Source organism: Marmota marmota, unplaced genomic scaffold (assembly GCF_001458135.2).
Source record: "Marmota marmota marmota unplaced genomic scaffold, marMar, whole genome shotgun sequence".
NCBI lineage: Eukaryota > Metazoa > Chordata > Mammalia > Rodentia > Sciuridae > Marmota > Marmota marmota.
In genome coordinates this window covers 10,461,041-10,486,732 of record NW_025999945.1, presented here as the reverse complement: position 1 = coordinate 10,486,732, position 25,692 = coordinate 10,461,041, and the positions used below count along the sequence as shown (strand labels likewise).

Below are 25,692 nucleotides of genomic sequence, written 5' to 3'. Positions count from 1 at the left end.
TGCCTTTTTTTTTTTTTTTTTTAAAACAACCTGGAGTAGAATTCTCAAATTTATCCAGGGGAACAAAGTGGGAGACAAGCATTTGAAAAACCTATTCTTATTTTTGCAATGCATAAAACTTCCAGTAAAGATTAATGACTTTGGCAGAATGACTAAGTATATAAAATTTATCCAAAGGTAATATTTGTAAAATATCGAAGTGCAGATAGGTCTCACCAATTAGGTCTTATCAGATAAATGGCTAAAATTAAAGCAAAGTATATTTTAAAATAAAACTTCAAGAATCATAGACCTTTGAGAGAGCTGATGAGAAATTCATTGTCCCACAAAGACGCCAGGAGTCCCGGTGGAAAAGCGGGCAATATACGCAGGGAAAGAGCTTTTTTCCTCTGCCCTCAAGACTTTCCGGAGAAAAGAAGATTACGAAAATCAGGGTCTATAACAGGATATTAAAATCAACGCGAAGAGAGGCGCAAAATACAGACCAGTGATTGAAAAAGCCAAGTCTTCAAGACTTTTAAAGAAACTGGTCGAGAGTCAAAGAATCAATCCAAGAAATTTGCAGAGGTCGCACTCCCACCATGGCTCGGCGCCGCCCGCGGCTCGCGGGGGCTTGTGCGCGCGCACGCCGGGCGCCGCCACCAGTCACCACTAGACGGCGCACTCTCGAGCCTGCCTACGGAAATCCCGCCTCTCATTTCCGGCGGCGAGGGATGGGGCGGAGTTGGAGGCCGCTTCCTGCTCAGGGAGTGTTTCAGCTCCAGCACGTGTGTGATTGCTCAGTGTTGCTGGATTACCTTTATCTCGGGTGAATTTGTGGGGTCCGGACTCCTTTCAGGCCTAAGCATGAAGGCGGTAAGTGTTCCTAAGAGCCGAGTTCTCGCAACTTAAGGGCCACTGTAACTGACAGTCGGTGCCTGGTTTACTTTTTCGGTGGGGGTAAACCCACCGAATAGGGGGCGGTGGCTTAGATCGGCCTCCGAGCTCTATGCACTGTCAGCTTCCCGGGTTCGTCGTCTCCTGCTGTGCGCGTGCAGGGCTTCAGGAATCCCCGACGAGTTAAGCGCTGAATCTGGCATCCATAAGGTGTCAGATTTGGAAGGGTTCTTCTGAACCATGTTAGTCGAACCCTTTAGCTAAAGGTGAGAAGCATGGTCCAGACCTCAGGGAGTGTATGGTCTGAGTTACACTCAGACGAGTCCGTCTCACCCTTAAACGGTAAACAAATAGGAAGTCAGGTGGTTTGCCTTAATTCAGAGATTGAATTACGCTTGGATTTGGATTTCTGAAGGATGGGTCACCTGCAAGAGTGATGGAATGCAAAGACAGTTTTGCCCTCCTCAGTTTAGGGGGGTCTTTTGCAAGTTGCATAACCTCTTTGAGCCTAGGTAAATCTTCATCGGTGATGTGAGGCTAACAGCAATCACTATTTAAGCTGTTGTAGGTAATTTGTTAGAGCAGTTTGCAAATGATAAAACAGCATATAAATATCAGTTTTTATTGTTAAAACAATAACGCGGGCCATTGTATTGCTCTGTGTTAAACAACTGGTATTAAATCTAAGGTCCTGAATAACTGTCTACCATGAGATCAACAATTCTTAATCGTTTTTGGATCTTAGACTCTTGGAGTAACTGTAGTCACAGTTCTGGTTACTGGAGAACCCTACTTGGATTAACCAATACTTCAGTGTCATTCTGTAGGATTACTGGCATAGTTTGTTATCAGGCTTTATGTGCAAGATGTATGGCTGTGTGACATTAAAATCATGGGATTGATTTGGTGAAATTTAGAATCAATTCTCTTTAACCTGATATAAAAATAAAATAATTTAAATTTGTCAGTGTATTGTCTTCCTTCTATTATTGTGTTCTAGAGACGAAATAAAAAACAGGTCCCAAGCTTTCGCAAGTTGCTAAAAACTAGTAAAGTCAAACTTGAAAACAAGTTAAAAAACAAGCAACATAAGCAACAAAGCACTCTCAAGAAGTACAGGAAGGAACAGAGAAAATTAAGGCAAGCTGTAAAAGATGCTGTGTCTAAGAAACCCATTCCACTGGAGGACCCAAAGAGAAGACGACCAGGTAATTGTGAAAGCATTTATGAGCCCTAGTTTTCATTGATTATTCTGAAATATTCTTCATGGAATGAACTTTACTTTCTAGTAGCTACTCTTGTACTCAGATCTTCCAAAGAGTAGGTAAGGATAATATAGTTCTGTATATATGATCACAGTCACATTTCAATGCAGTCTTCATTGTGAGAAACAGCTACTTTTTGCTTGCAGTTTGTCTCAAAAGCAGATCTGAATATACAGTACTTGTGAAAACAGGCTCAGAGTAGCTATATAAATAAATGTTGGGCAGTGTGTCAATGCTACCACTTTCCCATTCCCTGAAGTTGGCTAAGGTGAAAAGATTGTTTTTCTTTGGCACATTCTGTGTGTGTGTTGCTGGGTTTGAACCAGGGCCTTGTACATTCTAGTCAAGTGCTCTATTTCTGAGCTATGTCCTCAGTTCACTCTGCATTTTTCAAAGTGTTGCCAAGATACATTTCCTTTTCTAAACTTCTGGCATTTTTTCACTTTTAAACTTGGAGTGAATTTGAGCTCTAATTGTCTGGGTTATTTTCAAGAACTTCATTACTCAAAACAGGAAAAGAATACAGTAATTTTGAGTCAGGCTGTTTCTGCAACTTCACTGGTACTTTTAGGGTATTCAAAAAATATCCTAAACTATTCTCCCCACATCCATCTCATTCTCTTAATCCTGACGTAGTTTGATCCCTTGGCAACACATTAGTGTGTTATGTACAAGGCCATTTGACTGGAAGTCAAGAAACTTGGGCTTTTATCTTGATTTTGTTACTTACAAGCTGTATGGACTTGGTCACTTAATCTCCAAATGCTTTATCTGTAAACAATGAATTGGGTGAGTTAGGTTTAGGTACTTTTAAAGATTTCCTCTAAGTTTTACACTTTAAAAAGCATAATGTCCTAATAGTTTTAATAAATAAAAGCAATGTCTTCATTATTATAGTTCAACATCTAAGCAAAGTCTGTCAGACAGATCTGAGAGTACAAGGAAACGATGAAAGCAAAGGCTGTTGTGGGAAATTGGAGGAATTTTTAGCTTATGACTTCTCATTTCTCATTAAAGTAGGAAATTGGGTCCTCTGATGATTACAAAGTGAGATAGATGATGGGGTTAGAAGTGTGATGGTAAATAGAAAAATCCTCTACAGAAGAGAGAAAGCTGACCAAGAAAATGCACCCATTGCTGCTATGTTTGAGAAATGGAATTTTCATTTACAGTAGATTATAGTGCCACTCTGTGCAGGGTTTACATTTATATGAAAATATTTACCAGTCTTATTGCTATCAGGAAGAATTTTAAGTTCTCTTAAGCATTAAGATTGTCTTGCTTATATTTGAAACACTAGCTCTTACAGTGATCTCTGGTATTTAGTTGGTGTGCTTCCCCCTGCTGTCTTTTTCTTTCTCTCTCATAAAAAAGAGAAAGATGGAAAAAGAGAGCAAAGGACAGAGAAGTTAGAATGATATATAGTTTGGGTTTTGTGAGATGTGAGTATCTTAGTGATTGAGAATATTGGCATGAGAGTGGTTGAAGTGATACCATGTAATCTAGGTAAGGGACTGAAGACAGAACACATGGGTAGAAAGTGGAGTATTTGAAGAATTGAAGGTCTACATTTAGTTAATGAAGAAGTGCATTGGGAGTATCTGAGAGCTGGAACCCTGAAAGTTTGTGTTCAAAGTGGGGTGAGCACCAGGATTTGGGACATGGCACTTGGAGAGATTAGCTGAAGTGGAATGGAAGTGAAAGTCATGGGAGATGAGAAGGAGCTAAGAGAGTGACATTGGTTCTTTTTTTTTTTTTTTTTTAATATTTTTAGTTGTAATTGAACATATCCTTATTTTATATATTTATTTATTTTATGTGGTGCTGAAAATTGAACCCAGTGCCTCACACATGCTAGGCAAGTGCTCTACCTCTGAGCCACGACCTCAGCCCTGACATTGGTTCTTAACTGCCCTGAGAGACATTTATTTTTTGGTGGTTACTATGACCTGGGAATGCTGTTGACATTGAGATTGAGGAGTCAGAGATGCTAGCGTTTTTCCTAGCTCAGGGTACCCCAGTACAATAAAGAATTATCATGTTCAAGATGTCGATGGTGCTCCCGTTAGAAACACTGGGCCAAAGTTTAGAAAAAAATAAGCTTTTCTTGTTGTGAACCTCAAAGTGTAGAGTTTACATCTCTAATAATTGTTTTTTATTTTTTGTATAGTTAAAAGGATTGAGAAAGAAGAGGAGGAAGAAGAGGAAGCACTTCCTTTAGATATGTTGGATGAAGATGACTTACAGTTAATGAAGGATTTAGGACAAAGAGCATCTTTTCTAACAAGAGATCTTTCTTCTAGGTAGTATTTCATTTGGGTTATAGTCATTCACATGTTACAAACTTGGTTCTTAATGTTACATAGGTGGTTACTTCAAAGATATTCACACCTGAGCAGAATCTTTACAAAGAGACAACTCCGGTTTCAGTTTTATTTCCTAAATAAAGAAGTGTATATGAACTACAAGCTGATTTTATTTAATGTACATCTATTTCTTTTGAGTCTGAATTGTGAAGTGTAGTGAATGGAGGAAGAATGCTATTTTTTCCCTGAGGCACTGACAGAATAGTCTTGAGTTTGTGGCCATCGTCTCACTAATCCTTATTATATTGTAAGGTAGGTGTTATGCCCATTTCCAGAGGGAAAACTGCTGCTTCCCCATAATCACAGAGAACGGATCTGGATTAACACTTGATCTTTCAATTCCAAAGTCTGTATAATGCTCCGAAAGGTTTTGGGGAAAAAAAATAGAGCATAATGTCATTCTTGGCTCTGTGGAATGTTGTTCTTTCACCTTTATTTTGCATCTAAAGGGAAAACTAGTGTAGTTGAGTCTCTGTGGTAGACACTTCATACAGTCTGTTTATTCAGTTGATGTTTGAGTGCTTGCTGTGTGCCAGGCATTGGTCTTAGTGCCAGCACCTCTACTTCTATTGATAGTTACACATGAATAGACTTGCTTATTTTTTTGCATACCTGACCATTGGACAACATGGCTGTGAAGTGCACGGGTCCACTTACATATGTATTTTCTTTCTGAGATTTGTGATGGTTTGAAAAAAACTTGCAGAGGAACCATGAGCCTAGAAATATTGAAAAAATTAAAAAGACATGAGTGCATAAAATATTGAGATAATAGTCTGTTTTGTCATTTACGTTGTAAAATATACACAAACATTATAAAAGTTTACCAGAATTTCCATAAACACTTGGAGCCCATTCATGGCTTTATTTTTAGTTGACTCAACATTAAATCATAAATGCATAAAATTAACTGAAGTACATACTGTATTACTGTGGTAATTTTGTAGCCACTTTGTGTTATTCTAATGTGTGTTATCAACTTTCTTTTATCAGCAAGCTATTAGTAGTTTTTTTTTTTGGCAGTCAAAAGTTACACTGGGAGTTTGGGATTGGGGATATAGCTCAGTGGTAGAGTGCTTGCCTAGCATGCAAGAGACCCTGGGTTCAATCCCTAGCACTAAAAATAAATACATAAATAAATAAATAAATAAATAATTGGGATTTTTTTTTTTTTTAACTAGTTGGGGGGAGGCTGGTATTCCTAACCACTGCATTGTCAAGAGTCAATAATACTTTGATGGGCTGGGGCTCAGTGGTAGAATGCTTACCTCTTGGGTTTGATCCTCAGCACCACAAAAAACAAATAAACAAGATAAAAGATATTGTGTCCATCTATAATTAAAAATAAAAGAGTCCATAGTACTTTGAAAATGATAGGTCTAGGTACATTTTAAAATGCATTAAAACAAAATGATGTTTTTTCCTATAGTGAACCAGTTCACGTCAAGAAACGAAAGCATGAGCATATCATAGACAAATATGAAAAAATACCAAGAACTCTGCAAACTGCACCTGAGAAGGAACTGATTCACTTGCTTCCTATCAAAGATAAAAGTGGCATAATCCCACAGACAAGGGAGAAGCCAGGTGAGTCTAAACAGCTTGTGTTTTAAACTTTTTTTTTTTTTTTTTTTTTTAGTATTTTAGTTGGACACAACACCTTTATTTATTTATTTTTACGTGGTGCTGAGGATCAGACCCAGCACCTCGCACGTGCTAGGTGAGCGCTGTACTGCTGAGTCACAACCCCAGCCCCGTGGTGTTTTAAACTTTTAACTCCTCACAAATACCATGACATTTTTTTCATTTACAATTTAATTTTATTTTGGCTTTTACTCATCTACAAAATAAGGTTAGCTTTAGTTAGTCACATAGCAGCCTTGATGATTTGGCCAGAAATACAGGTGGCTATCTCAGGTATCTCTGTATTGTGAGTGCACCTGAAGCTACAAGGTTTGGGTAATTTTCTTTTCAAAGAGTTTGTTTTGCCAAATTTTGTTTAAAAAATGTGAACATATTAACTATCTTTGATTAGCCTTTTTTTTTTTTTTTTAATGTATCTTTTTGTGTGTGTGTGTGGAAAAAACATAAGACAGAAATCAAAGACGTGAAGTTTCATGATTTATCACAAAGCACATAGCCATAAAACTACCTTTCAGGAAAGAAATAGACACTACCAGAATCCAGAAACATTTTTTTGTGCTCCCCTCAATCACTAATTGCTCCCTCCCTATAAAAGTAATTACTGTCCTGAGTTTTATGGTAATTATTTCCTTGCTTTTCTTTACATATATTATCACAATTTTAGTATGTATATTTTCCACATAGATACTGATAGTAACAAAGATGAAGAGGATCAAGAAGAAGAGACGGAACTTGAGGAAGGTAATGGAATGCATCTTTACAATTACTAAATTATTAATTAGTCATTACATTTTTTACATAATAAAAATATGAGTTAATTTTAAGTAAAATCTAGAATATACATTTTGAAGTATTGCTCATTTAAAGATCATTTTGAACTTTTCACATTTGCAAAATCTCACCTTATAGAATTTGACATTTTGTTGTTTTTTTATTATGGAAAAATTTACACAATTATGTATTTGTAGAGTCAAGGTGCACATAAGGAGTTTTGTTAATTATTACTGTTCTCTATTTTAATTGTAACAGAAGAAATTACAAATATTTTTTAATATTTTAGCTTTAAATTGCAAAAATGATTCTGGGATATGAAGTCATTTTTGTTGGTTCTCAGAACAATTATACTTTGTATATGTCTGTTTTAGATTATTGAACTATAGCTATAACAGTTTTAACTAATCAGAGTTAAACTGAAAGTACAGATTTTATTGTTAGAAACTGTACTCATTTAAAATTTGTGTCAGCAAGTTGGTTAAATTTTACTTTGACTTATATCTTATTAATAGTGTAAATGCGATTATACATTAACTTGTTAACTTGTCAAGCTTATCACAAATTATGTTTGTTTAAGTTTATTACATCTAGTTCTTTGAATTTGTTAAATTGGACATGTTTTGTTTAATTCAAAGTACTACATAGAGTTGGAAACAAAGGATAATATTCTGTACTTTAAAAAGACTAAATCAGATTGCCTCCTTTCTTTAGTTAATATAAATTATTGTGGAGTTATTAGCGTAGTGGATAAGAATATGAGCTGTAGAATCAAATTGCCAGGGTTTGAATCCCATTTCTGTCAGGTTTATGGAATTAGCTAACTTACTTTTTGTCCCTATGCCTGAATTTTCTTATGTAAAAACGGTCTAATAATACTACCTGTCAACATAATTACTGAGAGGATGCTATATAATAATAAGTACAAAATCCTTAGTTATTATCATTATTAGTATCAGAAATTATTTTATTGAGTTTCTTGGATAGTAAATAAAGGCATACTTAAGAGGGAAAATCAAATCTGTTTCAGAGATCATTGAAGATCCTATTCCAGAGATGACCAGAGAAGAACATTTGATTGAGAGAAAGAAGAAACTACAGGAGAAGAAATTACATATTGCAACTTTGGCGTCTGCCATACTGTCAGATCCAGAAAGCAATGTAGGTAGTATTAATTTCTTTAGGCTCTTCATAGTAGATATGGCACAAATATGTGATATATTAAGATTCTCTTGTTGCCTACAAACATGCACAAAAAGGAAAATAAATATCTAAACATAGTACATGGATTAGAAAGAAAGTAGGCAAAATCTTTGCTTGATCCTACTGTTGAACTTAATTTCCTTTGTAATCTTAGAAAAGTCACTTAAACTCTTATTATTTTCCTCAGCTCCAAATGAAGATATTGGACTTGTTGTGGTAACTGTGAAAGTTACACAATTAATTGTATTAGGGAGGAGGAACCTACTTGGAAATTTGCTTGTCTGACCTATAGGGTTTTAATAAGAACATGCTACAGAGAAGACAGTAAATTAGTTCATGAATATTTGTAAGTGGAAAATGTTTAGTGAAGTACAGTCACAGTTGTAATGAGTTTTCACTGGGTGTTATGGATAGTGGTAAAATAATTATAGTTATAACATGTGAACCTAAGAAACCTGAGGTTTAGTGTTGGCCCTGCTAAGTAATATTTGTGAGATTTTGGGTAAGTTATTTTATTCATGACTCACTTTCTTCATCTCTAAAAGTAAGATAGTATCTACTTCAAAACTTTGTTGAGTATTAAGAAAATATATATGATGTCATATAAAATGATATTATTATTATTATATTGGAATCTCCAGCATCTTACTAATAGATTATTTACCTTTATGGGTAAAAATTAATTTGGGTATGCTTTGGAGCAGTACTTATCTTTTTCTAATAAAGAGAGGGGAACATCTGGAGGAGAATCAGGAAGGGGGAGTTAGAATATTTCTCACCTATATTACCTGGTTTAATCATTACAAAACCATAGGACAAGATTTGTTTTCTTTTTTTATATTTTTTGTTGTTGATGCACCTTTAGTTTGATCATTTATATGTGGTGCTGAGAATCGAACCCAGTGCCTCACACATGCCAGGCAAGCGCTCTACCACAGAGCCACAGCCACAGCCCAAGATTTGTTGATCTGATTTTATAATTGAAGAGTTGAACCTTAAAAAACTCAGATGATTTTTTTTTTTCCCTAGGTTTTAACAGCTACCAGATTAGAATCCAGGTCTTTAACCGTGGAACTGTATGCTCATTTTACACAATTTAAAGATAGCGAATAAGTATTATATTTTCTACTTCCTACTGTAGTAAACATTGTTAACTTTCAAGATATCACTCCTGTAGGCGAAAGTAGTTCATTAAAACAAACATATTAATTGAAACCAAGTTTTTGTTTCTTTATTACATCATATAAATTATATTTGTATGCATCTTGTTGATATTATGTGGTTAGCTAGATGCATTTAGTTTTCAGTTGTTCATGGACCCTTATTTATTTATTTATTTATTTATATGTGATGCTTAGAATTGAACACAGAGTCTCACACATGCCAGGCAAGTGTTCTACCACTGAGCCACAACCCTAGCCCCCTACGTTTAATTCTTGATTATTATATGTGATTAATATATATTTGATTGGCATATGTAACATTTTAGTGCTCCAAAAAGTTTTCAGGAAAATAGGATACAGGTTTCAAGAAAACTCAAAAAAGAATTTCTAAAATAGGAAAATTAATAAATTGCAGCTATTTTTTGTAATCTCTTCCTTTTTCTAACTGCTTTTATGACAAAAATGTCATTACCTTGTAACTTTAGTGATGTATCTCATCTTGGTAAGGTACACAGTGTCTGAAGTGTGATATGGCTTGAGAGTCAACAGGTGAATTCCATTTATTGCGTGAGGCATAAGTCTGTTTTCTTTTTTGTTCAGAATTGTTTTGCTGTGAAATCTCTAGCCTCATGAGTTATTTCTTTAACAGATTAAAAAACTGAAAGAATTACGTTCCATGCTCATGGAACAGGATCCTGATGTGGCTGTTACTGTTCGGAAGCTGGTGGTAGTTTCTCTGATGGAGCTATTTAAGGACATTACTCCTTCATATAAAATTCGGCCCTTAACAGAAGCAGAAAAATCTACCAAGGTAAAGCTAGATATAATTACTGTATAAAATAAGTGAAAATTTGGAGAGTTAGAGATGGGAGAAATAGGAATTATCTTATTTATTTATATCCTCCCACCCCCGGCACTGGGCATATGCAAGGCACTCATTTTATGTGCTAATTTTTGAATTTTAGTATTCTGATTTTAAAAAATAATTGATCCTTTTGGTCTTTTCAGATCCGCAAAGAAACCCAAAAGTTACGAGAATTTGAAGAGGGCCTGGTTAGCCAGTATAAATTTTATTTGGAAAATCTGGAGCAAATGGTTAAAGGTATATTAAATAGATCCTAAAAGTATATAAAATGCATAACCTTGATCATGAAGGTGAACTCTTTGTTCTCTGTTGTGTAGTGAGAGGCAGGTGTATAGTGTATGTTGAAGAGCAGTGTCTAGAGTCAGACTCCTTGGGTTCAGCCTGACTTTACCACTTAGTATCTATTTTTTGAGTAAGTTTTTAATCTTTCTTTGCTTCAATTTTCCTATCTATGAAGTGGAAAAAATAATAGAAGTTGCCTTAAAGAATTATTGTGAGAAGTAATAGAATTTATAAATTTATAATGCTTAGAACTATGTCTATCAGTCTAAGTGCTATATTTTATTGGCTACTAGAGTTAATATTATTGCTATGGTCCTTTAGAAATAGTTGTGTATGTTTGTCGAAATTTAAACAGTTGGGGTTTATTCTACCGTTGGTTTTTATTTGGAAACAATAATCAGAGAAGAAAGATATCGTGAAATGGATGTGGATGCCTTATAAGTTGTTGAGGATTTTAAACTATTCTATCAACCCTTCTTTTTCTCTTCAGGAAAGGAAGGGCATAGGAAAAATTGGGTTTTGAGTAGAGAAGAGATTTACTTGCCTAAATCAGTTGCCTTTATTTGATTTAGTGTTCTTTTACTTAGTTTTAAGCCTAAAGATCACCCAGCTACTATCAGTTGGAGCAGGATTGCTGAATCCTGTTGGTTTGATGAGGGCATGAAGGTGGTAGAGGATAGTGGAGTGGTTGTGGCTAGCATGGATTTTGCATTATGCTTTGGTGTCCCAACTGGAACTAACTTAACTTTATGTTGACCAGCACTGTACAATAGAAATATAACATGAACTACATGTCATTAAAAAAAAAAGTTAGCCACACTGAATAAATAAATAAAAGGCAATGAAACTAATTTTAGTAGTAAATTATATATGTATCTAAATTATTGTTTTGATATATGAATGATTTTAAAAATTAATGAGATGTTTTACATTCTCATCTTTTTTATCCTAAGTTCAGAATCAAGTATATTTTATATTTACAGCAAATCTGAGCATTTCAAAGGCTCAGTTGCCACATATTAGTATTGTCTGAATTGACAACATGCAGGTGTAGACATTTTCTAAGCAGAATGAAGCACCATGAAGTCTTTTTAGTTTTTTAGACTGTGATCACATATATATATATTTATTGTAAAAGAAAGCCAGTTTAAGTTTTGACCAATGAATAAGTAAGTAACTACATTTATCTTTTAATTAGATTGGAAACAAAGGAAGCTAAAGAAAAGTAATGTAGTTTCCTTAAAGGCATATAAAGGACTGGCTGAAGTGGCTGTGAAGAGCTTATGTGAGCTGTTGGTGACACTACCTCATTTTAATTTTCACAATAACATCATTGTATTGATTGTTCCTCTCATGAATGACACGTCAAAATCAGTGAGTTGCTTTAAATGATTTTTGCTATTATTCTTAACAGAACATTATAGTCCGTGAGATTTATTTTCCCCACAAAATTGTTTTGGAGCAATTATTTATTGTTAAACTAGTATCAATTTTTTAAGTACTATCTCTTTAAGAAAATTATTAGAACTAAGTTTAGTGGAGTGATTCCCAACAGGAGGCAGTTTTGCCCTCTAGGGAACACTAGGCAGTGTCTAGAGATATTCTCAGGACTGTGGTGGGGGGGGGGAGTATGTATTACTACTGGTAAAGCTTAGGGAGGTTTTATAGCTCCAATGTGCAGCATAGTCCTGTCACAACAAAGAAAATACCAGTAGTGCCCAGGATGAAAACACTGGTTTAGTGTAACATTTTATTTTTCAGATATCTGAAATGTGTTGTGAGGCAGTAAAGAAGCTCTTTAAACAAGATAAATTAGGCCAAGCTTCTCTTGGTGTAGTTAAAGTGATTTCTGGTTTTGTGAAAGGCAGAAATTATGAAGTTAGGCCAGAGGTAAGCCTTTCTTTTCTTACTTTGCATTTTATTTGTTTTTAAATTATACAGTTTATTTTAATTGTTCTGAGGAATATTTATTTTATTTATTTATTAGTGGTGCTGGGGATCTACCATTGTGCTAAACCACTAGCCTAAGGAATTTATTTATATACTTCTATAAAGCATTAAAAGTACTTAAAATAATGTAAGCACTATTAACATTTGGTATGTATGTTGTTCTAGGTAGTTTTCTTTGCAGATATATGCTTGCTTATATTTTAAAATAAAAAGTGAGCTTTTACTAAGAACAGATTTTAGAGCTATTTTTATTTTGTATATTGTGAATTTATGTGTAAGGCTCTCATGTTTTTGGTAATGATAGCCATAATATTCCATCATATGAATAGTGAGTCCCCTACTTATTTTTTTTTTTAGACAACTGAGTTGTGTCTGTATTTTTGCTGTTAAAGCCAGTGTTGAAGAAAATATTTTGACCATATGATTTTTATTTTTCATATCATATGAGAATTCTGTGAATGGAATTTCTGAAGTGTAGATACTGGATCCATCATTCCTCACATTTAAAAAACTCGAGAGAGAATGCCAGATTGTCATATTGTCTTCCAAAACATTTTATCACTTAGGTCCTAACTGTCTGCCCAGTACTGAATGTTACTATTTTTTTTTAAATATTTTTTAGTTGTCAATGGACTTTTATTTTATTTATTTATATGCAGTGCTGAGAATCGAACCCAGTGCTTCATGCATGCTAGGCAAGCACTCTGTCACTGAGCCACAACCTCAGCCCCTAAATGTTACTATTTAATCTTTGTTAGTAGAGTAGGTGAAAAGTTGTATATATTGCATGTATATTTATTTGTACATATTTATTACTAAGGCTTTGCTTTCATTTGTACATTTATTACTCATTTGAATTTGTTTGCATGTTTGTATTTGGCAGCTTTTCTCTTCTAGGAGTTATCTTTCTTAATGACTTGTGGTAATTCTTTCAACAGTTATTCATTTCAATAAATACCTGTCATGTGCCAGGCACTAGTCTAGGACCTGAGGATAACAAAAGAAACACAATTGAGTGTGTGTGTAGTCTATGAGTGTAGATATTAAATATTTGTTACATAAGTTACAAAATTTTCTTGGTTAAGCAGCCTTTTTAGTTTGCTTTTGTGCTTTACATATGAGGCTATGTTTTGTCATGCATAGAACCATCTCAGTCTCAAGATTTATAGATTCTTGCTGGGCATGGTGGTACACACCTTTAATCCCAGTGACTGAAGAGGATGAGGCAGGAAGATCACAAATTTAAAACCAGCCTCAACAACTTACTGGGGCCCTAAGCAACTTAGTGAGACACTCTGACTTATAAAAAGGTCTGGATTCAATCTCCAGTACCTACCCTCCGCCACCACCACCAAAAAAAAAAAATTTATAGATTCTTTCCTTCCAGGTTTTTAATTTTTTTATATTTTGTGTTTAAATATTTAAGCTATTTGACCTGTTTTTGTGTAGATATAATATTACATTTAATATATATAATAGTATCAGTTTAACATTGATTTGGCCAGTTATTCCAACACTATTTTCCTTTTTCTGCTGATTTGAAATGCAGATGATTTATTAGATACTAAATTCCTACACAAAAAAACTTTATTTGTGGGGACTGTGGTTATAGCGCAGTGGTAGAGTGCTTGCCTAGCATGTGGGAGGCACTGGGTTCAATTCCCTGTACTATAGAAGGAAAGCCAGTCTTTTTATTTTGAGATATGGTCTAACTGATTTGCCTATGCTGGCCTTGAACTTGTGATCCTCCTACATCATCCCAAATAGCTGGGATAACAGGTGTGCTTCATTGTGTCAGGCTTTTATGTTGTTAAGTGAAGTTTTATAGTTTTCTTCATTTGGGTCTTAGATACTTTTATTAAATTTCTTTTTAATTATAAAGTTTGATGGTTAAGTAGATATTTTTTACTCATGTGTTTAAGTACCCTATTTTATAGTTGTCCTTTGCTATCAAATTCCCTTTGTTTCCTTAAAACTAGATTTCTGCTGAACCACCAAAATGATAACTATAAGGTTTAAGTAAAAGAAAATCTTTAGAATTTTTACTCAGAATTATAAAGTGATCAGTTAATAAGGCTTGTACATGAAACTCAGCTATAGAGAAACTATTCATTTCAGTGTTACTAGAATAAAAAACTACATCCTTTCCGTTGTGGTGGTGGTGCTGGTGCTGGTCATTGAAGCTAGGGCCTTTTGCATGTTAGGTAAACATTTTATCACAGATCTAAATTTCTAGCCCCATAAAAACCACAACCTTTAATTTGAAGTTACTTTTGATTGGTGAATGATATTTTATGAGCACCTAGAATACCTACAAAATATTAGAAATTGATCTTTCTAATACCTAGAATGGCCCAGGTTTCCACTTTATGCCTTTAGTAATTGCTTGTTTTCATTCTGAGCTTTTAGCCCCGCTATCTGAAATACTCAGCTTTCTTCTACATGTGCATATTGGAACATCAAAATAATACAAACCTGTAGTTTTCAAATGTTTGTTCCAGGAATGCTACTGTGACTGAAGGAAGTCAGTAGGATAGTTTCTTCCAGAGAAACAAAATATAGTATTTGAAACCTTTTTGTTGTGTTTAAATATGAGAATGGTTGCTGTAGCACATAAAACATCAATTTTCAAATTGGTTTCTGGAATTTTGAGTGGCTTAAGATAAAAGTTCTCATTTTGGTCTATGGACCAGCATCAGATGGAAATTAGAAACATAACTAGGGCTTGACTCCATACCTGCTGAAATAGAAATTCTGGGGATGGGATCCAGCTATTTGTGTTTTAACATGTTGTCTGGGTATTTCTGATACTTGATAAAATTGGGAAACCATTGGTTTAAAGGAAAATTAGTTTTCTTTGAATAATAACAATAGTCTTCATGCTGTTATTTTTTTTTTTTTTTTTATTGTGGGAAACACATGAAGACTAACACCATTAACTGCAAAACTGAAGCAACTAGCCAATCCCTAAAAAACAAATGCCAAATGTCTTCTTTGATATAAGGAGAACAACTAAGAACAGAGCAGGGAGGAAGAGCATGAGAAGAAGATTAATATTAAACAGGGACGAGAGGTGGGAGGGAAAGGGAGAGAGAAGGGAAATTGCATGGAAATGGAAGGAGACCCTCATTGTTATACAAAATTACATATAAGAGGAAGTGAGGGGAAAGGGAAAAATAATACAAGGGGGAGAAATGAATGTCAGTAGAGGGGGCAGAGAGAGAAGAGGGGAGGGGAGGGGAGGGGGGATAGTAGAGGATAGGAAAGGCAACAGAACACAACAGACACTAGTATGGCAATATGTAAATCAATGGATGTGTAACTGATGTGATTCTGCAATCTGTATATGGGGTAAAAATGGGAGCTTATAACCCACTTGAATCAAAGTGTGAAATATGATATATCAAGAACTATGTAATGTTTTGAACAGCCAACAATAAAAAAAAAAAAATATGTCTTTGAAAACTAGTATATATTATATACTTACAGTACATCTCAATTTGGATCAGCCACATTTCGAGTTTCTAGTAGTCATATGTAGCTAGTGCCTACCATTATTGGATAACACAGATTTAAAAATAGAAATAGGACTTATGGCTGGAAGATATAGAAAAGGCAAGTTCTGTTCATTATAAGAAATTACTTTCTAATGACTAAAGTTGTTTGGCATTGGGTTGCATTTCTTTATAGGGTAATGTCCTCATCCTTGAGAATTCTCAAAGAAAGGCTAATCAGAGAAGGGATTACTCTTACATTATGTAAAACTTGCTATTTATTTTTTTAATGGCCAATTTCCTTATTTAAGTTTTTTTTTTTAAACCTGCTTATTTTAGAAGCAAATAAAAAGAATCTAAATAATCCAAATAAAAAGAATCTAAACTTTAAAATAAGTTCCCTTTCTTGTACATCTATATAAGTCTGCTTGCCTGCCGCCTTTCACAAATGGAATCATGCTTACATATATGTCCTGTAACTAGACATTTTTATTGTATTTTTCCATGTTAGCACATATAGATGACTTAATTTTTTAAGTTCCTAATACTCCATTTCATGGATACGAATATTTGTTTAGCCTTTCCCCTGTGTTACTGCTTGTATATATATCTTCATGCACTTGCATGCATCTATTGCCAGGTCAAAGGGTATGCTCGTCTTCACTTCTGATAAATAATGCCAAATGGCTTCCCACAAAATGGTACTAATAGACATGGACTGTCACTTCTAATGTATTACTTCTTTGGTCTCTCCTTGTTCTAAGATTTATATAGCAAAAATTCTTTATTAATATTTAAAAGGTATCCTGGCTTAAGCCAACTTTAGTGCCTAATAATTTATAGTATACATACAGGGTAGGCTCACATTTAGTAGCTCACATGATTCTCTCTTTTTTTTTTCATATTTTTTTAGTTATACATGGACATGGTATCTTTATTTTGTTTATTTATTTTTAATGTGGTGCTGAGGATTGAACCCAGGGTCTCACACGTGAGAGGCGAGTGTTCTACCGCTGAGCCACAATCCCAGCCTCTTATATGATTCTCTTTAACCCTATTGGTAGTCTCAGTTATTTCCAGAAATAGAGGCCCAAGACAGTCAAATTACAGTCTAGGATCATATAGGTAATTAGTAGCAAGAACCTCAACTAAACACCAGTTCCTATATTCTTCTAATTTTATCTTCAAAGCTGTCATAGGGTCCATATGATCTTTTTTGGGTGCTGGGGATTGAACTTAGGGTCTTGTGCATGCTAAATATGCACTCTATCATTGAGCTGTGCCCCAAGACCTGGGGTCTTATAAATGACAGAATCTTCCTTTCTCTCTTTCTACTGCCTGTTTTCCTAGAAGCTGACTCTGCTGGCTCCTTTGTGAGTTTTCATACTGCTAGAAACCTAGTAAACTTTCCCCAGGGAGTGTATTTGCTCTTAGCAACTTCTAAGGAAAAAGTGTTTTAAAATATTTTTGATCTGTTTAGTGCTTTATATATTCCTGCTGAGCACAGTGTCTATTAGTGTGAATCATTATTAATATTAATAATCACTGTAATATCTGTCATAATTAACATTTTAAAATAAGGAGTATTAAAAATCAAGTTTTAAAGTCAAGTTTAATTTTTACCTACATATTTCTGCTTTTTGATCATCCTTTAACTAAGTTTTGTTTAATTTTAGGTTTGCTCACCTTATAAATGTGGAATTTTTTGATGATTTATTAGTGGTTCTTCACACTCTCATTGAATCTGGTGTAAGTAACTATTAATTAATTACTTTTTAAAAGATATAAATGATAATTATCATTCTTAATAGCTTTTTTCTTTTTAAAGGACCTAAGTTACCAAGAAAGTCTTCACTGTGTTCAGACTGCTTTTCATATTCTTTCTGGGCAAGGTAAGATATTTTCTTAATCAAGTTTGTTTGCTCTGTCTTCAGAAGCTGTACTTACCTAATATATATTTGGTTTCATTTCAAAGGTGATGTTCTAAATATTGATCCAATGAAATTCTATACACATCTCTACAAAACGCTATTCAAATTACATGCAGGTATGTATGTTAAAATAATATTTCCTTAATACATATTTATCTTCTAATTGTATATGACCAGAATTATAGTCAATGAGAAATTGGCATAGGTACCTAATATACTGGCTTGCCAGTGCACACATCTGAATTTAACCTTACGAAAGACTTGAAGAAAGAGTAACTTCCGGGTTTTTTTTGGTACTGGGGATTGAACCTGCGGTGCTTAACTGGGCTCACATCCCCAGTCCTTTTTTATTTTGAGACAGGGTCTTGCTAAGTTGCTTGGGGCCTCACTAAGTTGCTGAGGCTGGTCTCAAACTTAAAATCCTCCTGAACTTTTGGTACTGACTGAAAAAGCCCATTGCATCTCTTAGCAGTACAGTACTTTTTTAGTGATTAGGGAAATAATTTGAGACAGGTATAACAATTCAGCTTGTTTGTGTATGTTTGTGTTTCTCTGGAGTTCAGTGAAGTTGCGTAATGAAAAAGTAATGAGAAGAGTTCTGAAGAATATATCTGTTGTTTTAGGTGCTACCAATGATAGTGTTGAGATTGTACTCCAGTGCCTCGATGTCATGCTAACCAAGCGCAGAAAGCAAGTTTCTCAACAGCGAGCCCTTGCCTTCATCAAGCGCCTTTGTACCCTTGCTCTTCAGGTTCTTCCGAATTCAAGCATTGGCATTTTAGCAACTACCAGAATATTAATGCATGTAAGTAGTAATACAAATAAGGAGAACTAGGTTCTTATAATACTGCAATCACATTTTGTTTGTTTGATCTGTGTCTTTTTCCCTCTTTTATATTATTATTTTAACCACAAAAGTTATTCACAACTGGGTGTGGTGTCACATGTCTGTAGTCCCAGCTCCTTGGGACATTGAAAAATGGAAGCAAGAGTGTTAACGTTGCTTGAGCCCAAGAGTTTGAGGCTAGTCTGGGCAACACAGTGAGACGCTGTTTTGTTAGAAAAGTCAGATAGGAAAAATAATTCACATTTGTAACAAGATCAGGTGATAGAAGAAGTACAGCATAAAATTACATAAGGAAAGGATTCTGTATCTGCTGACACTTCTCAAATGTAATTATTTTTATCACTTGGTGTGTATCCTTCCTATAGACTTTTTGAAATTCATGTATAAGTACTTGCACCACACACAAAACGAACAATTTTTTTTTTTTTTTTGTAATAGAAAGGAGATTAAGGGGATTATGGATACACTGTTTTTTAAAAACACTTAATGGTAGTGAATACAATACAAATATTGCCATTTTATCTCTTTAATAATTAAGGTTTATTTAGTTCTTTATTTAACAAAGACTTGTATAGTTCTTACTATGTATCTGCCACTTTTATAAATGCTTTACAAAGATTAATTCACTTAATTTTTATGACCCTGAGGTAGCTGCACTTATTGTTCCCATTTTACAAATGGTAAAACAGGTCGAAAGAGAAAGTAACTTTCTTACTTTTTTTTTTTGAAAGTAATTTCTTAAGATGACACAAGTATTAAGTGTTAGAAGTGGCATTCAAATTTAGGTAGTCTGGCTTTTATACTTCTTTGTAGTTCTTTGATGGATATAGGTTATTATTGTTACTGCTGTTAACCAATGATGCTGTATTGAATATATGTGTATTGGATGTATTTTTGTAAGAAAGATTCTTTTTTTAAAATATTTTTTAGTTGTTGATGGACCTTTATTTTTTCTTTATTTGTATGTGGTACTGAGAATAGAACCCAGTGTCTCCCACATGCTAGGCAAGCACTCTGCCACTGAACTACAACCCTAGCCCCTGTAAGAAAGAGTCTTAAAAGTGGGATTGGAGAGTGGAAAAAATATTTTGTTTTCTTTTGCAAGAAAGAAAACAGAATATTCTTGTTTTCTTCTCAAACAAGACATTCTTTTGCAATTTTTTTCTTACTATATAAACTTAAATGACTTCTTATTAAAGACCTTGTGCTTGTAGCTCGTATATAACCACAAATTCAAATGAAACACAAGTACAGACCAATGAGATTCTTAAAATTACAATATTAATTTATTAATTCTCCCTTTTAATGTGTTTTTGTAGACTTTCCCCAAAACAGATCTATTGCTTGACAATGAATCTCAGGGAAGTGGGGTTTTCCTCCCTGAGCTGGATGAGCCCGAGTACTGTAATGCTCAGAACACTGCACTGTGGGAATTGCATGCGCTGCGGGTAAGAGTAGCCCTATTTATTTATTTTTCTTCTTTTGTGAGCAATGATTTTTCAGTTTCCTCAAATAGTTATTATTGTCAGAGGACTTACTGTATTTTGTTCTGGGGAATATCTGTTTTACAATTCATATTTTAATATTGCATTTCACTTTGCTTTTGTTATTCTTTAAGCTGTTAAGGTCCATTCTCTAAGACAGTAGAAAACAATGACAATTTTTATATTGATCTTATCCAAAGATACTTCAGTAGGCCACATTTCATGGTTTTACCTATGTCCTACAACATCCTTGTTCCTGCATATGGATAGCATTAGAGTGAGCCTTGTGAAATATGAGTATCAGGTGAGTTGTTGTAAACTATTTTCACTCAGAAGTAGGAATTACTTTTTAATATTTTTTTAATACTATAAAAGCAAGACTAAACTATGTCACTGGTAACTTGGTCATCAAACAGATTTGTTTTTTAAAAAATATTTATTTAGTTGTAGATGAACACACAGTGTCTTTATTTATTTTTATGTGGTGCTGAGGATCGAACCCAGTGTCTCACAAATGCAAGGCAAGTGCTTCACCACTGAGCCCTAGCCCCAGCCCCCAGATTTGTGTTTTAATCCTGTCAGCAAAAATTATATTCTTTCTGTAGGCATGTGGTTCTGATAAGTTAAATTCATATATGTGGGTGTTTTTTTTTTAAAAGCAAGATTTTGTGGTTTTATTAAAGAAAATCTTTGCTCAGCTAGTGTTTTCTAAAGTATTGACCTGTGCACAATGTGGTTTTCCTGTTTCTTCTTCAGAGACATTACCATCCCATTGTGCAGAGATTTGCAGCTCACCTAATGGCTGGAGCACCTTCTGAAGGCTCTGAAGCATTGAAACCAGAATTGAGCCGAAGGTAATATTTAGCATCGCTTTATTCTTTTCCTTTTTTGTTTTCTTTGCAGTGTGAGAGATTGAACCCAGAGCATTGCTTTATTCTAAAGCTACAAAATTTAGAGACTTGAAATGAAGATTAGTGGTAGAGCACTTGTCTACTAGCTCATTCAAGGCCCTGGGTTTGATCCCCCGTATTTCAGGAGAAAAATTAGAAAAGAAGACAACTACCAAAATTCAGCTGATAGCTCTTTACTTTGAAAAGTCTAGTACTATGAAGTACTAGATTACAAAATGTTAAGTGCAAGTTGAGGGTCAGGTTTTTGTCTCACTTCATATTCCTGAATTGTTCTATAGATAAAATATGCTGGCTAGTTGAAAGTAGTGATTCCTATAATCCCAGCTACTTGGGAGGCTAAGGCAGGAATATTGCAAGTTCAAGGTCAGCCTGGACAACTTAGTTAGACTTTATCTCAAAAATTAAAAAAATGAAAAAAGGAATGGGAGTATAGTTCCGTGGTAAGAGTTTGCTTAGCATGTGTGAGGCCTGTGTTTAATCCTCAATTCTTCACAAATCAATGAAAAAGTATGCTGGCTGTGATTTTATTTGTTTGGATAATTCCTTAAAACTTAAAAGAAAAAAAAAATCCTGAAAAGTTTCACAAATATAGAAAAGTAAAAAGAGTAGTGTAGTGAAAAGTCCAATCAGAGTGAGCTTCCTTGCTCCTTTTTTTTTTTTTTTAAGTGCTGGAGATCCAGCCTAGTAGCTATCACTGAGCTACATGCCAAGCCCTCTTCTTCTTTTTTTAAAAAACAATTCTGCTATGGCAGAAAATGAGGAAAGTGAGAAAAAAAAAGGGGGTGTTTTGGAATACTGCCACCAGAAAGACAACAGTTTCATTCCTTGGGCCTCCCAAGAATACCTTCCAACCTATAAAAACGTCAGAAGGGAACTTCCAGCATCCACTGTATGCTTCTAGATGGGAAACAGGTCCTTCTAAAAGAAATTTCTTTTCTTCTAATGTTGTATTTTGGAAATATTCTGAAGTTGGAAAAATAGTAATTAATCTGTATCCCATCACATTAGTTAGGAAATACTTCAGTTAAATACAGTAGAAGATAAAATGGTAGCTATTTTTATCTTAGACCATTTATGCTTCCTTCAGAAAAATATATGACACTCAGTAATATATAAAGAACAGAAATTTATTTTCCCAAGTTCTGCAGATTGGGAAGTCCAAGATAATGGGGCCTTGTTGTATCATTTCTGATACAACAAGGAGTGGAGGAAGGACAAGCTATGCAGAGGCTATGAGAAAGCATCTTTGAGGAGCCATTAATCCCTCATGGCCTTATTAGCCCATTTCTTGTACTGTCACATTGGCCATTAAGTTTTGATACCTGAATTTTGAAAGGGACACATTCAAACCATAGTACTTTGTTTGTAACCAGTACCCAGAATTAGCATTTTGCTGTTGCGGTAAATTTTTTTCCCTTGTAAGTGCTCTGTTTTTGTTTTTTTTTTCTTTCTTTCCTTTCTTTTTGGTACTGGGGATTGAACCCAGGGATACTTTACCACTAAGCTACATCCCTAGTCCTTTCTACTTTTTTATTTTGAGATAGGGTCGCACTAAGCTTCTTAGGGATTTGCTAAGTGCTGGGGCTGCAAAATTCTCCCACCTCAGCTTTCCAAACTGCTGGGAATACAGGCATGCACCACCATACCCAGCTAGCCTCTGGTTTCTTTAATTCAGATACCACAGGTGACTTGAAGAGTGGGCCAGACTCTTCGGAGTTTGAACAAAAGTTTAAATTAATTGCTGTCTTTTGAATATTGGAAGAATTCACGTAACTTTGACATTTCCAGCTTCTCCTGAGATACTAGACTTGGTGATTTTGGCCTGTATTTTTACATGGCAGTATCAATAGTCAGTTACTGTTCCCTCTAAAAGGGTTGCTTTCTGGCTAGGATAATCTTTTGGCCTTATTAAATAATGGCCATTTACCTTTTTCTTCCTTCTTACTTCCTAACAGTCCCCATCCCCCACCTTCAACCGTATTTTTTTAAAGTGGGGAAAAAGAAAATTGTTTGTCATTCATAGTACCTTCATTTTGTTCGTCCATTTTTATGTGCTGCTGAGGATCGAACCCAGTGCCTCACACGTGCCAGGCAAGCACCCTACCAATGAGCCACAACCCCAGCTCCTCTTTTTATTTAATGATCATTTTCTGGTATATTTTCATTAGTGATCCTCAGTATTTTCCTCTTTAATGCCAGTTTTTCTTTTCTGGAGGAAGATGAGGATTGCGTTTATCCTGAAGGCTTGCAAAGGGAGATACATATGTGTTGCTTTTCTGACAGAGATTGGGTGTAAGCTTAATCATAGACCTTACAGGTCATTTCCTGTCTCCTTTGGGGAAAGTGAACTAACCTTAAATTATTAAGGTTTCACGTACATGATGTGGATATAGACATGTTTTCTGTCCTGAGTGTCCTTTCCTTGTTTTTCATCCGGTTCAGCTGTATTTTGAAGTCCCTGGGGGATAACTTCATGCTTCCAATGACTAAGTTAGATTTAACTGCTTCTGGTTCACATAACTGATTGAGTTGGGATTTGATTACACTGAGCTAGAAGTCTTCTGCTTGACTTTTCCTCTGTGTTTTGTTCCTGCATTTCTTTCTTTCTTTCTTTCTTTCTTTTTTTTTTAATATTTACTTTTTAGTTGGACACAATATCTTTATTTACTTATTTTTTTTATGTGGTGCTGCGGATCGAACCCAGAGCCTCGCACATGCCAGGTGAGCACTCTACCTCAGAGCCACAACCCCAGCCCATTGTTCCTGCATTTCTAAATGTATTCTACACTTCTCTGCGATAGATTAGTTGGATAATGTTGACATCTGGGAATTTAGGATTCACTTTTAAGCTAGCGAGTTTGGGTACAATCTATTTTCAAGTTCTAACTATGACAGTATCTATATTTCTTACATTTGTTTTTATAGATCTGCAGTTGAACTTTTTGAGACTTACAGCATGGCAGCAATGACTTTCAATCCTCCTGTTGAATCATCAAACCCCAAAAAGAAGGTATGTGATACTTTTCATTCAAAAAAAAACAAAAACAAAAACTTGCATGTCTTTAATTATTTTAACCTTTAGCTTGCTTAATTGTTTGTAGTTTTTTTTTATGTTTTAAGAGTTGATAGTAGGATAGATGTTTAGATTTGGAATTTTATAGAGATGGTCAGTGAGACTGCTTCACTCAATATAGGATACATCTTTGACCTGACCAAACATCTTTCATTATTAAATTTTATTTGTTGCTATCAGCTGTTGGTATTTATAGCTTTGCTCACAGCTTGGGTTTTACTTAAGAGCATAAGTAACTTTTTAACTCATATTTTTAATTTTTTTTTTCCAGGATAAATTTTTACAAGGAGATTCATTTTTGAATGAAGATTTAAATGAACTAGTCAAAAGACATTGTAGTGAAGTTGCTATAGAGTCACCTCTGGATTTCACCAAATATTTGAAAACATCACTACGGTAGCACAAAAATGAAGACTCAGTGGACTTCCTTGTATATTTGTATGTGGTAAAGATAAATTGTTGACTTAGAAATATTTCTTCTTCTACAAGGAAAACTTCCTAAGAATGATTAGGAAGAGAAATAATTACCCTTTGCATGATATAAAGCTATGCCCCAATTAAGAAAATGTTATTTCATTAAAAAAGGAAAATTGAAAACCTTCTTTTTCTCCCGATATTTGGAAGTTTCCTTCTTAATGATGCTGCCTTTTAAAAACTTAATACGTATTTAGTTAGTTTTTTTTTTTGTACCAGTGATCGCATCCACTGGTGCTTAACCACTAAGTTATGTCCCCAGCCCTTTTTAAAATTTTTTTATTTAGAGACATGATTTCAATAAGTTGTTGAGGGCCTAAGTTGCTGAGGCTAGCTTTGAACTTGTGATTCTCCTGTTTTAGCCTCCCAAGCTGCTGGGGCCACTGGCCCCAGCTTAAGTTACAGTTTTTAAAATAATCTTTGGGTGTGATAATGTAGCTCAGTGGTAGAATGTGTGCCTCGCCTACAGGAGGCCTTGGGTTCGATCCCTAGCACCACACACATACACAAAATCTCTGAGTTAGATATTATTGAAATTTAGTTGCCATATTAAAATTAGGGCATAAAACATAGGACATTTAAGATTGAGAGTGTTTTTATCATTTAGCTACTCCCTAAAACTAAATATTTAAAAAACTAAATAAATATTATTGTTCTTGTAATACTATAGATGGAAATAAAAAACATTCTAAATTTGAGTGAGTATACATTGTATGCAGATTTTTGAGGAAAGGGAAAAAAATAGCTTGAAATTGGACTTAGGTTCATTGGCTCACTTCAAGAAGTCACCTAATTTGGTCTTTTATAAAAAGGATGAGTGTTTATTATGGCTACTTTCAAAAGAAGTTTGAACGTGATTCTAGTATCTTTGAAGTTCTATGTGTTTCCTGACATGCCCTGGAGGCTGTTAGGGGAAGAACTGCTCTAGGAGGGAAGAACCCAGCCCAAGAATTTCCCATCTTGTTTTAGGGACAAAGGGAATCCAGCAAAAGGCCTTCCTAATTTTTTTAAAAAAATACAGGTAAAATATGTATATGTATATATATATATATATATATATATATATATATATATATATATATATATATATATA

The 25,692-nt window shown here is 34.6% G+C and overlaps 1 protein-coding gene across 1 annotated transcript; it reads left to right on the top strand.

The window, feature by feature from the left end:
• The first annotated feature begins 697 nt into the window (after positions 1 to 697).
• Positions 698 to 24,739, top strand: Noc3l (NOC3 like DNA replication regulator). The gene is made up of 19 exons (XM_048801787.1): positions 698 to 855; positions 1,877 to 2,084; positions 4,312 to 4,444; positions 5,937 to 6,094; positions 6,836 to 6,892; positions 7,953 to 8,083; positions 9,938 to 10,099; positions 10,297 to 10,390; positions 11,634 to 11,809; positions 12,197 to 12,361; positions 17,230 to 17,252; positions 17,556 to 17,628; positions 17,708 to 17,771; positions 17,855 to 17,926; positions 18,434 to 18,615; positions 19,977 to 20,105; positions 20,898 to 20,995; positions 23,978 to 24,062; positions 24,397 to 24,739. The coding sequence occupies exons 1-19, from the start codon at positions 847 to 849 to the stop codon at positions 24,523 to 24,525; spliced, it is 2,148 nt and encodes a 715-aa protein (XP_048657744.1). The 5' UTR covers positions 698 to 846; the 3' UTR covers positions 24,526 to 24,739.
• The last annotated feature ends 953 nt before the right edge of the window (positions 24,740 to 25,692 follow it).